The following is a 13,613-nucleotide window of genomic DNA, read 5'->3' as shown; positions in this document are numbered from 1 at the left end:
AAAAAAGTATGTATGGTGTTTGGAAGTGCAACAGAGGGTACTTTTAAATACAAAGGAATATCTTGTGTATGTTAAATAGGTAATGTATCATTTTGAAATTACTGAAGAAATAGATCTCCCAGAAGGTCATGGGTTGTATTAAAATACATTATTTTCATTAGAAAATTAGAGGTAGGATCTGGGTGCGGTGGCTAATGCCTGTAATCCCAGCACTTTGGGAGGCTGAGGCAAGAGAACTGCCTGAGCCCACAAGTTCAAAACCACTCTGGGCAATATGATGAGACCTTGCTTCTACAATAAATTTTAAAAAAAAATAGCCAGTGTGGTGGTGCACACCTGTAGTTCCAGCTCCTTTGAAGGCTGAGGCCTGATTGCCTGAGCCCAGCAGGTGGAGCCTGGGGTGGCTGTGAGTGTGCCACTGCACTCCAGCCTGGGTGACAGAGTAAGACTCCAACTCAAAAAGAAAAACAAGAAAAGAAAATTAGAAGTAGAAGGTGAAAGTGTCCAGACAAGAGGACAGTCTGAGAGAGACTTCACCAAAATTAAACAAACAAAAAAAAGGCAAAACAATTCTACGATCATGCTGAAGAAGTGATAAGCAGTTGTTGGGAGAAACCTTCTGGTACTTTTCAGCTGACCTCTGACCTGCATCAGCTGCACGGTGAGTCAGTTCTTTTTAACTCGAAGTAACCTGACCATGTAAAGAGACTCTATGTTTGTCATGTTACTCAACATGTGAAATCACATTCCCAAGTCCCACCTTGTCTTCACAACTAAGTAATGTTTATTTGTAAATCAAACCATGAGCAAGTTCTAGGCTGTGACAGACAGCAGTGAAGAAAGCCAGACAAAGCTCTTGACTATTGATTCTCAGATGTGTTGGAGGTCATTGCCTGGGAAGCCCTCTTGAAGTATCCCTTGTCTTTAAGTTCGTCCAGAGGGAAAAAAAAAATTAAAAGGTAAATTCTAGATACTCAGGACTGGCTGCATGCTAGCGATTGGGCTTGGAGAGTCTCAGCCAGGGAGGGACTGGAGCCATATTTGAGGTAATGAACTGTGCCATCATGGCTGCAGTCAGCCCCAGGCTGGCTGCCATCGACTTTGCCAAGTCGGTGTTGAGACTCGGCAGCTGACCCAGCATTCACTCCCAGTTTGGAGGGAGAGCTGAAACAATGCTTTATCTGATGCTGCAAGTAGAGTCTAGATTAGTCAGGACTGGTATGAGGATCAAAGGAGAGCTTCGCCCAACCAGCCTTGCTGTTCCATTCCATTCAGCAGCAATTATTGAACACTAACTAATCACCTTTAAAGTAGTGTGATATAAAATAGACCAAGTCCTAGAAGAACGTACAAGGTAGTGGGGAAACAAGACATACAAAAATAACAATAAGGCAAAAAATATCGGTTCCTCAAGAGAGATAGCAACAGATAACTAAGCTGGGTTTAAAGGCAGGAGAGAGTGTATCCTTTGGGGTATCTAAAAAGTCTTCATAAAAGATGTCAACTTGGGGATCATTTGGAAAGGTAGGGGCCTAGAGAGGAATGAATGTATTGTGGATAGGAGGAGATAGAAATATCCTGGGTCAGGCTATGTCCCCTTTAACCATAAGACCTGAAACAGGTGGCTTTCTTATAATAGACACATGAGTCTCTATCTCCAAAACGAGAGAATCCACTGTTACCATGTCACCTATAGCCTACCTTTCCTTTTTTGCGTGATGCTTAACTCAGTAAATTGTGACAGAAGGTGAGACCCAGCTCACATAGTCACTTCTCCACCAAATCAAAGCATTCCACTTTAGGTTAAAGACGGATACTTTCCCTAGGATATCTAATGATGGACTGAGGTTGAGAGATTTTCAGCTGAGCTCTGGCTTTATTGAGATAAATCATCTTAACGACACTTTAAATACTACAAGAATCTCTGGCTCCAGTGGTGTGCCCAGCGTCTGTGAAATGCTCTCTGTGCCCTGCCTCTGCTGGAGCAGATACTATGTGCAGGAAAGAAGACAAGAGAATGTAAGACAAGTCCTACTGGCTTGGCAAGGCTCCCACCTAATTCCTTATGACTCGTCCCGTACAGGTGACACGTTCTCTAAGGTGTGGATAGGCAGCTAATTTCATGGAGAGTAGGAGGTGTGGGTTCATTTTTTTTTTCACAGTGGGGCATTATCTGAACGATACTCATTCTCTTTTGCATCTGGACTTCATCAGACAAGCAGCAACTGGATGCTATTTTCAAATAAGGATAAGCCACCCAAAGACACTGATCTGTGTCCTTCTTTTGAAAGAAGAGCTGGTTGGGAAGTACGTCTTGGTTAAGGATTAACCACAGGGAAAAATCCAGAAGAAACAAAAGAACTGTGGGTTTCTTACCCCAGGCCCCAAGGAAGCTATGCCGTGAAGAGGCTACTGGCCCACTGACAGAGAGCAAGTTGAACGGGCATCGATTCTTTTTTTTGTGGAGTAGAGGAAAAAAAGAGGAATTCTCTCATTCGGGGTGTTTGTAGGATGGCTTCCCAGTTTCATCAGCTTCGGATCCTGGTCTGGAAAAATTGGCTAGGTGTCAAAAGGCAGCCGGTGAGTTAAAAAACAAACGGTAGGGGTGAGAGCCTTGGGCCATATACCAGGTAATCCTAAAGGTGATGTTAATGAGGTAAAAATAGAAGAGTTTAAAGGCATTTTCCAAAGCAGGAAGTAAGATATTCAGAATTCATCCCTCTTTCTGTCTTATAGCTAATGGAGCAAGTCTTAACTTGCCCCAAAAGCAGCCTTTTGATTTCAGTAAATTAAAAGAGTAAACCAGGACATGCCCTGGGCAAATGAAAGGATGTGCCTTGTTACTGGCTGAATTGAAGCTTTGCTGAATTCTGGGTTAAGGCCAAAATGCTTTCAGAATTTTTCTTAATTAATTTAGTTAAAAATTGGGTGAAGGAAAGCAAAATATTATTTGACAGTTACAATAAATAGAAGGAAAGGTACTGGAAAATCGAAAGCCATAGAAACTAAGTTGGTTGAAGGGTAAGATACAGAACAGAAATAGTTTGCAGGCTGTTAGTATAGACACGCTTTTACGACATTTTAGTGTCTAAAAATCATTTACCAGAAATGCCAGCAATGAGTATATGTGTATATATACCATATTTTAAGAGTATTATTGAATCACTTAACTTTGCTGCTATATAGTCGGTCTTCTCTTTGCTCGTTGCCACATCTTTTCTGTATATAAACATTAATATTGGTTTTTTAAATTACAAAATCAGCAATTAAATCTTCATCGGATAGAGCCCAGGGAGACTGAGAAAGGAACTGGTTTCCGTGAATTGTCATATATTCAGAATATGTTTGAAAACCAGGGAAATCCAAGAAGGCATTCAATATAGCTCATTTCAAAGTGGTAATTCCCAACCTTGAATGAGTACTATAAACATTATGCAAATCATGTGTGTCATAGAAACCAGTGTTTTATCTCTGCACCTTATCTTATTCTATCCTTGTTTGCAGTGCCCCACACCTTACTTGAGCGTGCTGATGCTTGTATTCAAAGAAGGAAGTAGATATTTACTTATCTTTGTGAATTTGGCAGGCAGGGTTTAAAATCATAAGGTATCATTTGATTGCATGGGTGTTGGGTTTGGACATAAAATTATAAACTCACTAATATTTTTATTATTATTTTATTTGTTTTTTAACTGAAAGCACACACACACACACACACACACACACACACACACACACACACACACACATGACAAACTCCTCCTAATTATTACTGGGACTATCATCATTTCTGCAGAGAAGAGTCCTGGGTGTATGAATGTGGTCAGAGGACCAGCGTTGGGGCTTCTACCACTGCTCCTTACATGACTTAAGCAGCAGAGGACAAGTTCTCTAAGCACAGGTTTTTCCACTTGTAAAATGAGCACAAGGCCTGTCACCTCTAATTGATAGTGGGGGAAGAACCAAATGTGCAATGTGTTTCAAAGTGCTATAGAGATGGTGACGCACTTGGAGAGTAGATTAGTGAGGGATTTGGGATAATGTGTGTGTCACGACTTACTCAGATTAGTGGTGAAAGGAAATTCAGGAGAAGAGAGTGTGGGAAAGAGGAGGACATTTACATACAGGAAGGATCATAAGTGATGAAAAATCAATAACTAAAAACAAAAACACGGAGAGACTAAAAACCGGTATCTGTTATTGCTGACAGTCTGAGCACTGACATTTGCTTTCCTTACAACTCCATTTTACATACAAATCACAGAAGGAAAACACAAAAACTTCAGGTAAATACACTGAGAAATTTCAGTGCCAAATTTCTTTCTCATCTGTAGGTAGTAGGAGTATCATTTTCCCTCAGGATTTCTCTGCATTTTAGTCAATTTTTTGCTGAACATGGTGGTGAAATATTTAGAGGAGATGCAAGTTAGATAGTCTAAAAGTGTCTTTTTTTTTTAATCCTGATACCTTGTATTATTCCCATTTAACCAACATTCCTTTAAAGAAAACCCTAGTAATTATACTTTTCCTAGAGAAGAATACCTGACCTCTTAGTGCATTCTGGGATATGGAATGGTTCAGATATTAAGTACGTCTCCAGCAAATGAGACCAGGAAAGATCAGAATTGGTTGCAGGAAGTGAGGTCAGAAAAAGTCCACAATTTGGCAATATGGAAGGGCATCCAGAATTCATTATGACCAATCAGAGGGACAAGAAAGACCAGAGAAGATGGTGGTGCAAAACAAGGAGGAAAGACAATTTTAAGTGGAGAGCAAAAGGGCAAAGAAAGATACATTTCTTTCTTCAGTTTTGCATGGAGCCAGCTCCATCTCTCCATACTGGGATAAAGATTAAGGACACAGGTGGGAAGGACGTCCGTGTGGTAGCACTACACTTAAGAAGGAAGAGAGAAAACGTGAGGTTGCAAAGTTGAAATCTTCCCATCTAAAGAGAGATCAAATTCAAAAAAATTGTGAAAAGAGAAAACATAAGCAAATCACAAGACATGACATGCTTTTTTAAAAAAATACGGCGGTCTCTCAAGTATCTGTGGAGGAATGTAAACAGTTGTTATACTGTAGTGTTTAAGGAATAATGACAAGAAAAAAAGTCTGTACATGTTTAGTACAGATGCAACCGTGATAGGCCTAACTACATTTTTGACTTGGGTTAGTTGAATTCCCAGATATGTGGAGCCAACTGTATAAGATTAATTGAATTATATATCGATATCTATACATATGTGTGTGTGTGTGTATGTATATATAATTGAGATAAAGAGTCTGCTATGTACCATGTACCAAAAAAAAAGGAAGATGCTTATAAATATGAGAAGAGGACTTGTGTGGCCTCTGTGTAGATGGATGGATGGCTTGACATCCATCAAGCCATCATCCATCAAACTGTCATTTAAAATGCAAGTGTTTTTATCTCCATATTTATAAATATTCTAAAAATGGTACTTAAAAATGTGGTCCTAAATCTAGGAAAATGTAAATTAAATCAGAACACTGAAAATACAGAGTCCTAATGAATGGTAAGGAAAAATGCCAGCATCACTACCATGGCAACTTTTCCTGATCTTTTTTAGGGATTCCATCAGAAAGTAAGGAAGAATAACTTGTAGGGGAAGGAGTTAAAAATCTACTAATGGTGAAATAAATTACACAAAAAACACAAAGAAAAATATAGAAAAAGTGTTAAGGTAGATTGAGGATTGCTGAAGAAATATATTTATTATAGAAGTATATGCTAGAATAGAGAGTAAGAAAAGCTAAATGATGAGTTTGGCAGCAAAGAAAAAAGGATCTTTAATTTCTGAGGTGACCTTCCTCAAAATTTCTCTTGAGTAAATGTCTACCTCTTTTTTACAAAATCAAATACCAGGATTCTGAAATATTTGGGACGATCTAACTTACTTAGTTTTACAGGGTCCTAGAGAGCTCAAGGAACTGGTCTAAGGTCACAATGAATTTAAAGTTCAACATCAGATTTCCCCAACCATTCTTTCCTTTCTCTCTGGAAGCTTCTCTATCACTGCTGAATTGAGTTTCCTTTCCCAATATTCTCTAATCTCTGCTTAGAGTTCAGCCTACCAAAGAAGAGATCATATTTGCCAAGGAGGCCTTCGATATTGCTTTTTTTTTTCATATTTGTGGTAATATCAATTCCTTATTGTAATGCAAAAAGAAAGAATACTGAAGGAGAGAGAAGAAAATAAATTAAACACTAACAGAAATGTTAGGTAATAGAGAAAATCAGTTAGATGCAGTTGCTTGTCCTGTTGGCTTGTAATTTAACTCTAAAATTAATGGAGAAATGAAGATACATTCCAGTAGAGATGGCTAGCAACAGAGAGGCCTATCTAATGAGATGCTAGTTAATGACAGAAAACAGTCCCGAGATAGGAAAGAGACTGTAGACTGAAAGATTAGAAGATACAAGATAAGAGTTTATCTTCCATTAAGAAGATGGGTCCTAAAAATGCATATCAAGGAGTGACTTCAGATTTCTACAGAAGTGGGATTTAATTCCAGCCTTCTGATCTGAAGAAGGAAATTAACTTCAGTTGTCAATATTCTGTTGTAACTGTCTAGGTAGTAGATCACATTCTAGTTCAGTTGCTGATAGAACAAGTTTTCTGTCTCAGACTGTCCCACAACTTACTACAATCTGGCATTTGGGTCAAGCTTGACACCCTCTCCTGCAATCTACACCTCATTCATGCTACTTTCTATCATATTGACTAGAGAAAGTGGAAGATTTAGCTTCAAAATTTTAGAGCAGATTGGTCTGCACATTAAAATAATTTTTATATTAAAAAATTTTGGATTCAAAATTTTAGATTAAAACAATTTGGGGTTCAACCTTAATCTCAAAATAATTCTAATATTAAAACAAACCAGGTCCTGCATCATTTACTTAATTATGTGATCCAATGTTTCCTTCTCTTTGACCTCTTCTGGATTGGTATCAATTACCCCCTTAATTCCTTTCAATTGCTCAAAAATTTTAGTTCTACCTGTTGATTATCATGCCTAACACATAGTAGGCATGTACATTTTATGAATTTAGTCAATGATTAACAAGTAACTGAGGTGAAGATGTTTCAGAAAAAGGAGCAATAGAGAAAGAAATAAGCTAATGACCGACAAAAAAATGTTGTTTTTATATATACCATAGAAAATTTACCAATCTCCAAAGTGCAAATCTGTAAGTATGGATTTTGGAAAACTTTCTTAATTCTACTTTTTAGATGAGTTATTTATATGAATGACAGTGTTACACAGAAAATAGCTAAATTAATTGAGACTGAGTTATTTTTATTTCCGCATTGGGCAACTAAGGTTTATTTCAGCTCTTAAGCACCAATCTCTTACTTCAGAATGTAAACCTTGGAATGTTCTTGTTACCATCAAGTGATAGTCGTCCTTGTTTTATAGGACAATGCAAAAGGAAGCCATAGAAAAGGAAGAAAGGGATGGTGTACTTTATATGTGGAAGGTTGCACAATTTTTATTTTTAAGTTTATAATAAAAAGTTATAATTCTAAGGTACAGGAAGACCTTTAAATGACTTTCAATGCTCTCATAGAATAAATGAATATTCAGATCAAAGAGAGTTAGCAATCTATTTTGTAGTCATTTCGATATATCATTTGATAGTTTACTGTGCTGGTGAAGTCACAGTCCCTGGGTTCAAACACCAGCTCTACCACTTAGTGGCTCATAGAAAAAAGGCTTATTTAGTCTCTTTGAGATTCTGTTTTCCCATCTGCAAGAGGAAAGTAGGCAATTACGTTAAATGAGATTAATGCATGTGAAGTGTTTAACATAGGATATTGTGTGTTTTAAGCAGTCAATATATGTTAGCATTGTCATATGGAGTACTGTATTGAATTCTGACCCTAATTATAAGAAGACCACTTGAATTTTCCTGGGGCAGATATTATTAAACAGAATTTAACAGAATTGTTGAAGGTACAGAAGAGAGAACTTTGTTTCTCTTCAAATCCTCATAGAATTCTCATGTGGATGAGGAGACCAAACTTAGACAAATGAGTGGTAGTCACAGGAAGGAAGATTTTGCCTTGATATAAGCAAAAATATCAGAAAATATGAGTTATCTAAAGATGAAGCAGCCTCATGACATAGCAAACTTCTGATCACTAGAAGCATTCAAGCAGAGGTTGGATAACCATACGGCAGAGACATGTTCCCTAACTTTCAATGTGCCGGTTATTCTGACCTTGTGTATGTTTGTGGAGTAACCCACTTTCTTTCCCTTCTGTGGGTCTTCACGCGTTTGTTCCCTCTGCTTGAGAGACTTCCATTTCTTTCTCACATTCCACCCAACACACATCTCTTTGCTTCTGTTTGATCCTTTTTCGTTTTTAGCTTTTTGACTCAGCTTCCCTTGATTTATCATATGATCTTTACTTCCTACGTTGTAACATTATCCATTCTATCTGCTGTCATTTTTAAAAAAAATGTTTTCCTTCCTCAAAAGACTAAAAACTTTAATTGCTCTGTCCCTAGTGTCTGGTACACAGTAGTTGCTCAACAATTTTTTGGGTGTATTAATGAACGTTTACACCTTATATAAGTAATTATTATACTGTATTAATATGTTAAACTCTAAGTGTCTTTAAAACTCGCCAAGACTATACTTTAGGAAGGGGAATTGAAATTCTTTATCTTAGACGTTTTATTTTTATTTGTTTTGAGACTAAGGCAAAGAAACCCTACTGAAATTAAGAAATTCATTTCTGACTTAACCAACTTCAAACCACTCTAGTGCAAGGGCACAAATTCAAATATCTGTAGGGCAAGACAGGTAATGTGACTAGGTGAAGTACACTAAGCATTTCATAACAAAGTAGGAAATGGGGAATCTATGATGAACTAGAGAGTGCATGTCCTATTTAAGGCATTTAAATTCCATTAAAAAGAGCAGCAACAACGAAATCTGTTTTCAAAATCTGCAAGAAACAGAGCACTTCCAAGAGTCTGATTTGATCTTCCTACCATCAATCCATGACCTCTGCCCTGAGATAACAAAGATACAGTAATTAAATTCACAATCTTCAAACAATATGTTACTTTCTTTAAACTTTATAACATGTAGTAAAAAAAATTAAATTTCATTTGTATCTTCTTTTCTTAATTACCTTGTAGTAAAAATGATAAGAAAATAAAGCAATGGTGGACACAAATAGAATGACATGTAATAGCAGGAATTAGAATAAAGAGTTCTGACAAGGTAATGGAGTATCAGTGGCCTAAAGGTGAAATTATATGCTTTGCCCAGGATTTTTAGAAACTTACATTTATGAAATTTTCAAATATCTAAAACAATAGTTTCTAACAAATGCAGAGGCAAATGTTACTAGGCAATTCAATTTAATTTACAGATACTGCAGATCTGCTCTAAATGAAAGCTTTGGAGTCAATTTAAAAGTTAATTTATTCAAGGAATTGCTTGCAATTTAAACTTGTAATTTTGAGTGGATGACATCGTGGACTGCAAGGCCACTGGAATGTGCACTGAAATGAAATGGCATCATTGTTAATTCCCCAAACCTTAACACCTACATGGAGAAGAGTTTTGGAATATAAAGTTGTTTTTTTTTTTTACAATCTCTTATCCTGTTCCTTCATCTTTTGCTTTTTAAAAATTGGTTCTGGATTTTCAAAAAGAAATGCAGAGATCTTTTTTAGAATGTTCAAACTTTTTATTTTGAAACAATTCCAAATTTAAAGAAAGGTTACAAGAATAGTACAAGTCACCTTGTTTCCTAGAGCTGCTTGAGATTCGTGTCCCATAACCCCCACATACTTTAATGTGCATTTTCTACAAACAGAACCCAATACCACCATGAAATTCTCAGTTCAAGCTTCGCCAGTTGTTGAAACTGTGTCCTCTATAGCAAAAGGGTACAGTTTGGAATCACATGTTCCATCAGTTTTCATGTCCCAAAATAAAATCGTGTATTTATTCTTACTTGTTTAAGTCACCTTCAAAGTACTCTCCATTTGATGCAATGCACCGATTGAGACACTTTTTCCACTGCTCAAACCAGTTTTAGAACTTGTCAATTTCGATGCCTTTTCATGTTTCTGCCATTTTTTGTTTCACCTGTCTCAGGTTGGCAAAACGTTTCCCTTTGAGGACTTTTTTCATCCGAGGGAACTAACAAAAAAGTCGCTCTGGAAGAGATCGGGTGAATAGGGAGGGTGGAGCACCGGGGTCATGTCGTTTTTGGTCACAAACTGTGGAATACTCAGCGCGGTGCGGGCAGGTGCGTTGTCATGGTGGAAGAACCAGTCACCTGGTTTGCCACAACCCGGGACGTTTGCTCCATAAATCGTGATGCAACCTTCTCAGAACTTCCAGATAAAAACCCTGGTTGACTGTTTGATCCAGAGGAACAAATCCCAAGTATACTACAAAGGGCCCACCCTCCAAAAGATAATGCTGCGTTGTTGTTTTTTTGGTCCTCCCTCATACATACCCTGTTTCTTATTAATCTTTCAATTGCTTTATCTGTTTGCCTGTGCATTTATTTACATCCGTATAGACTCATAGATTCCTAGCTTACTCAGTTAGACACAATGTTTTATTTTCTTTCTTTCTTTTTATTTTTTTTGAGTTGGAATCTCACTGTCACCCAAACTGGAGTGCAGTGGCAGGCTCACGGTCACTGCAGCCTCGACCTGCTGGACTCTGGCGAACCTTCCACCTCAGTCTTCCAAGTAGCTGGAACTACTGGCTTGCGCTATCACTCACGGCTAATTTTTTTTGATTTATGGTAGATATGAGGTCTTGCCAAGTTGCCCGGGGGGGTCTCGAAACTGCGGGTTCAGGCAATCCACTCACCTTGGCCTCCCAACGTGCTGGGATTACAGACTGAGCCACCAAGCCCAACCAATATTTTATTTTCCTAACATTATTTTTCCATCTTTATTTTAGATTCAGGGGTATACACATGCATGTTTGTGACATGGATATATCATGTGGTGGTGGGGATTGGGTCTCAGGTAGCTCATTCCCCAGATAGAGAACATTGTATCCATAGGTAATTTCTGAACTCTAACTCCCCTCCCCACCTAGCTAGCCTCTTGTTGGTGTCCTGTGTCTATTATTTCCATCCTTGTGACCATTTACCTCCCTCATATGCGTGAGAGCATTTGGTTCTCTGTTTGAGTCTGCTCACTTAGAATGATGATCTCCAACCTCGCCCATTATTTTCATAACATATTTTAACGCTTAAATTTGGCCAGTGGGTCAAATGTGATGTTCAGATTTGGCCACAGGCTTGTATCTGCATTCTTGGATACGTCCTCATAATTCTTTCACAGTCTCTGAGCAGCATATCTATCATCCTTCTATCAATCTACATACCTGCCTATTTTTGTCTGTCTGTCTATCATCTGCTTCTCTCCTATCATCTACCTATCTTTATCTTCTACATCTATTTTTTAGTTATGCTTAGTCTTGGAAGTAATGAGACCCTACTAGCAATGATCACCCCGAGCACTCAGATGGCCACTAAAAGAAACTATCATTTCTTGAAAAAAAAAAAAAAAAAGGTGTTTTCAAGGTTGGGACAAAGGAGGTACAAAATGAGGCAGAAACAACCAGAAAGTAGAAAATAAATCATACATACACACACGCGCATGCGCACACACCCTTCTCTCTACATTTTATGTCTATACATATTGGAAACGAGGAGTTTATGCTCTTGCTATTCAATCTAGCTCAGTGCTACAGAGCTTATTCTAGTTTTTTTCTTCTCCATATTTACAATTCCTCCGACAGTTAGTGAGAAGCCTGGGGGATATTTTTATTCTTTTCGTCCAGCCTCCTGAAACCAATCAGCTGCCACTGCCTCTACCTCTATACTGACACTTTCTTTACCCTTCTTGGTCTGACACCCCAATCTGGCCTCCTCACTGCCCATGCTCTCTTCACCCTACTAGGAATCCACTTCCCTCATGGGTCACTGTGGCTTCCTCAAGCCTAGCATGGACACTTTCCTGGCTGGATCCCACCTAAAGATTTTGAACTGAATTTTTCAGGGAAGGAAAGAGAAAAGAAAGAGAACAGCATTATAAAATCTCGGTAGAATATAAATCTTGGAGGAATAAAAGAACACGAATGCCCCAACTCACGAAGGCATTGTAAATGCTTCAGTGTACACGTGCCCTTAGATGTCAAAAATGCAGGAGGATGGTGTGCAAAGGAGATGCAGAGGTAGGGTGAGATCATTAAAATATTGGCAGAAATACTAAACCCTTATAAACTGCTTTCCTCACAGTTCTCAAGTAGCTCCTTTATTCTTTACCTGAAATCAATATATTAGCCCTTTCTCCAAACAAACAAAAAAAGTCATGGCTCATCTGTTTTTTGCTTCTAGGTTGCTTATGATAATATTTAGAGTGGTGTCGACAGCAATCCTGCTGCTATGAAAATTTAAATTTTATTTCTTTCTTTTGTGATTAACTTGTCAACCTTAACATTCCCAAGATCATACTGTGGAGGACTTTGTATTTATTATCCCTCTAAAGTGCAGTATGCAGCAATGTTCTCCAAACCTCTGTGACCTAAAATCCCAGGGAAATTTTGTGATAATAGATTTGCTTATGGGCTTGCTGTGGTTTTTTTGCCTATAAAAGAGTCTAGATTGCCTTAAACTTTTCTGGATTCTATTTTTTGTTTCAATCGAAAGCACGTCTAAAATGAATTTCAAGATTTCCCAAACTGCCTTATGAAATCATCAAATTAGATGAGTCAAAAGACAACTTAAAGATATCTTACAGTATACACCCCTCATTCGAATGTGGATGGACACTTGTGTTGGTACAGTTGGTCCCAGTCACTGAATTCTCATTAGGTTGCCATAGAAAATGAATGGATGTACCAACAAGTAGCTGTGGGGCACTAAGCCTACTCCAATGAATACTTTAAATAATAACGATGACTTCTAATACAAAACTGATGAATCCACAAACGTTCATTTTTTTAACCCTAATTCTTTATAGTCTACATTTCAAATGAGAAACCTAAAATAAAGATGATATCTTGTATCTAGGATACTTGAAGAATAGACTCTAATTTTTAAAAAAAAATCAGAGACTAGGATACATCTTATGTTTCTGTAGCACTCATATTTTTCCAATACACTTTCTGTGCTGCTTTCTTATTTGTTCCTCATAACAGCACAATAGATATTTTTTAAAAAATCCTGGTTATGTATCTTGACATTCAGATTTTTGTCCCTTGTCTGCTTCACAACTGAAAATGTGGTTTTGGACGATTATGTTGACCTTCTTCGCTGCAGAGATTACCAAAAGGGATCAAGCTTCCTTAACATCTCCATGCTATGAATGTCTTTGGCACTCTGGTCAAGCCCATAACCCATCTAAGAATAATGTTTTTAAATTTATCAAATTAAATCAGATTATAAATAAAATGTATTCAATTGAAATTCAGTTATCAGAGTATTAAAAAGTGAATTTATAATATGGTTTTTAAAGTTATAGCAGTAATTAATATAACTACCATAATTTTATTGATTTGTTTGTTTGTTTATATTTTAAAGATGTGTGGT

General features: G+C 37.5%; 1 protein-coding gene across 1 annotated transcript in view; it reads left to right on the top strand.

The window, feature by feature from the left end:
* The first annotated feature begins 2,511 nt into the window (after positions 1–2,511).
* ABCA12 (ATP binding cassette subfamily A member 12) overlaps positions 2,512–13,613 on the top strand; it is a 176,659-nt gene continuing 165,557 nt past the window's right edge. Inside the window, exon 1 of the mRNA XM_008053854.1 lies at positions 2,512–2,580. Coding sequence (XP_008052045.1) covers positions 2,512–2,580 — 69 coding nt within the window. The remainder of the gene's footprint in view (positions 2,581–13,613) is intronic.

The sequence above is a fragment of the Carlito syrichta genome, unplaced genomic scaffold (assembly GCF_000164805.1).
Source record: "Carlito syrichta isolate Samal-C Ts95f unplaced genomic scaffold, Tarsius_syrichta-2.0.1 Scaffold10796, whole genome shotgun sequence".
In the NCBI taxonomy this organism is placed as follows: Eukaryota; Metazoa; Chordata; class Mammalia; order Primates; family Tarsiidae; genus Carlito; species Carlito syrichta.
The sequence above is the reverse complement of the archived record's forward strand: the minus strand, read 5'-3'. Positions and strand labels throughout refer to the sequence as shown.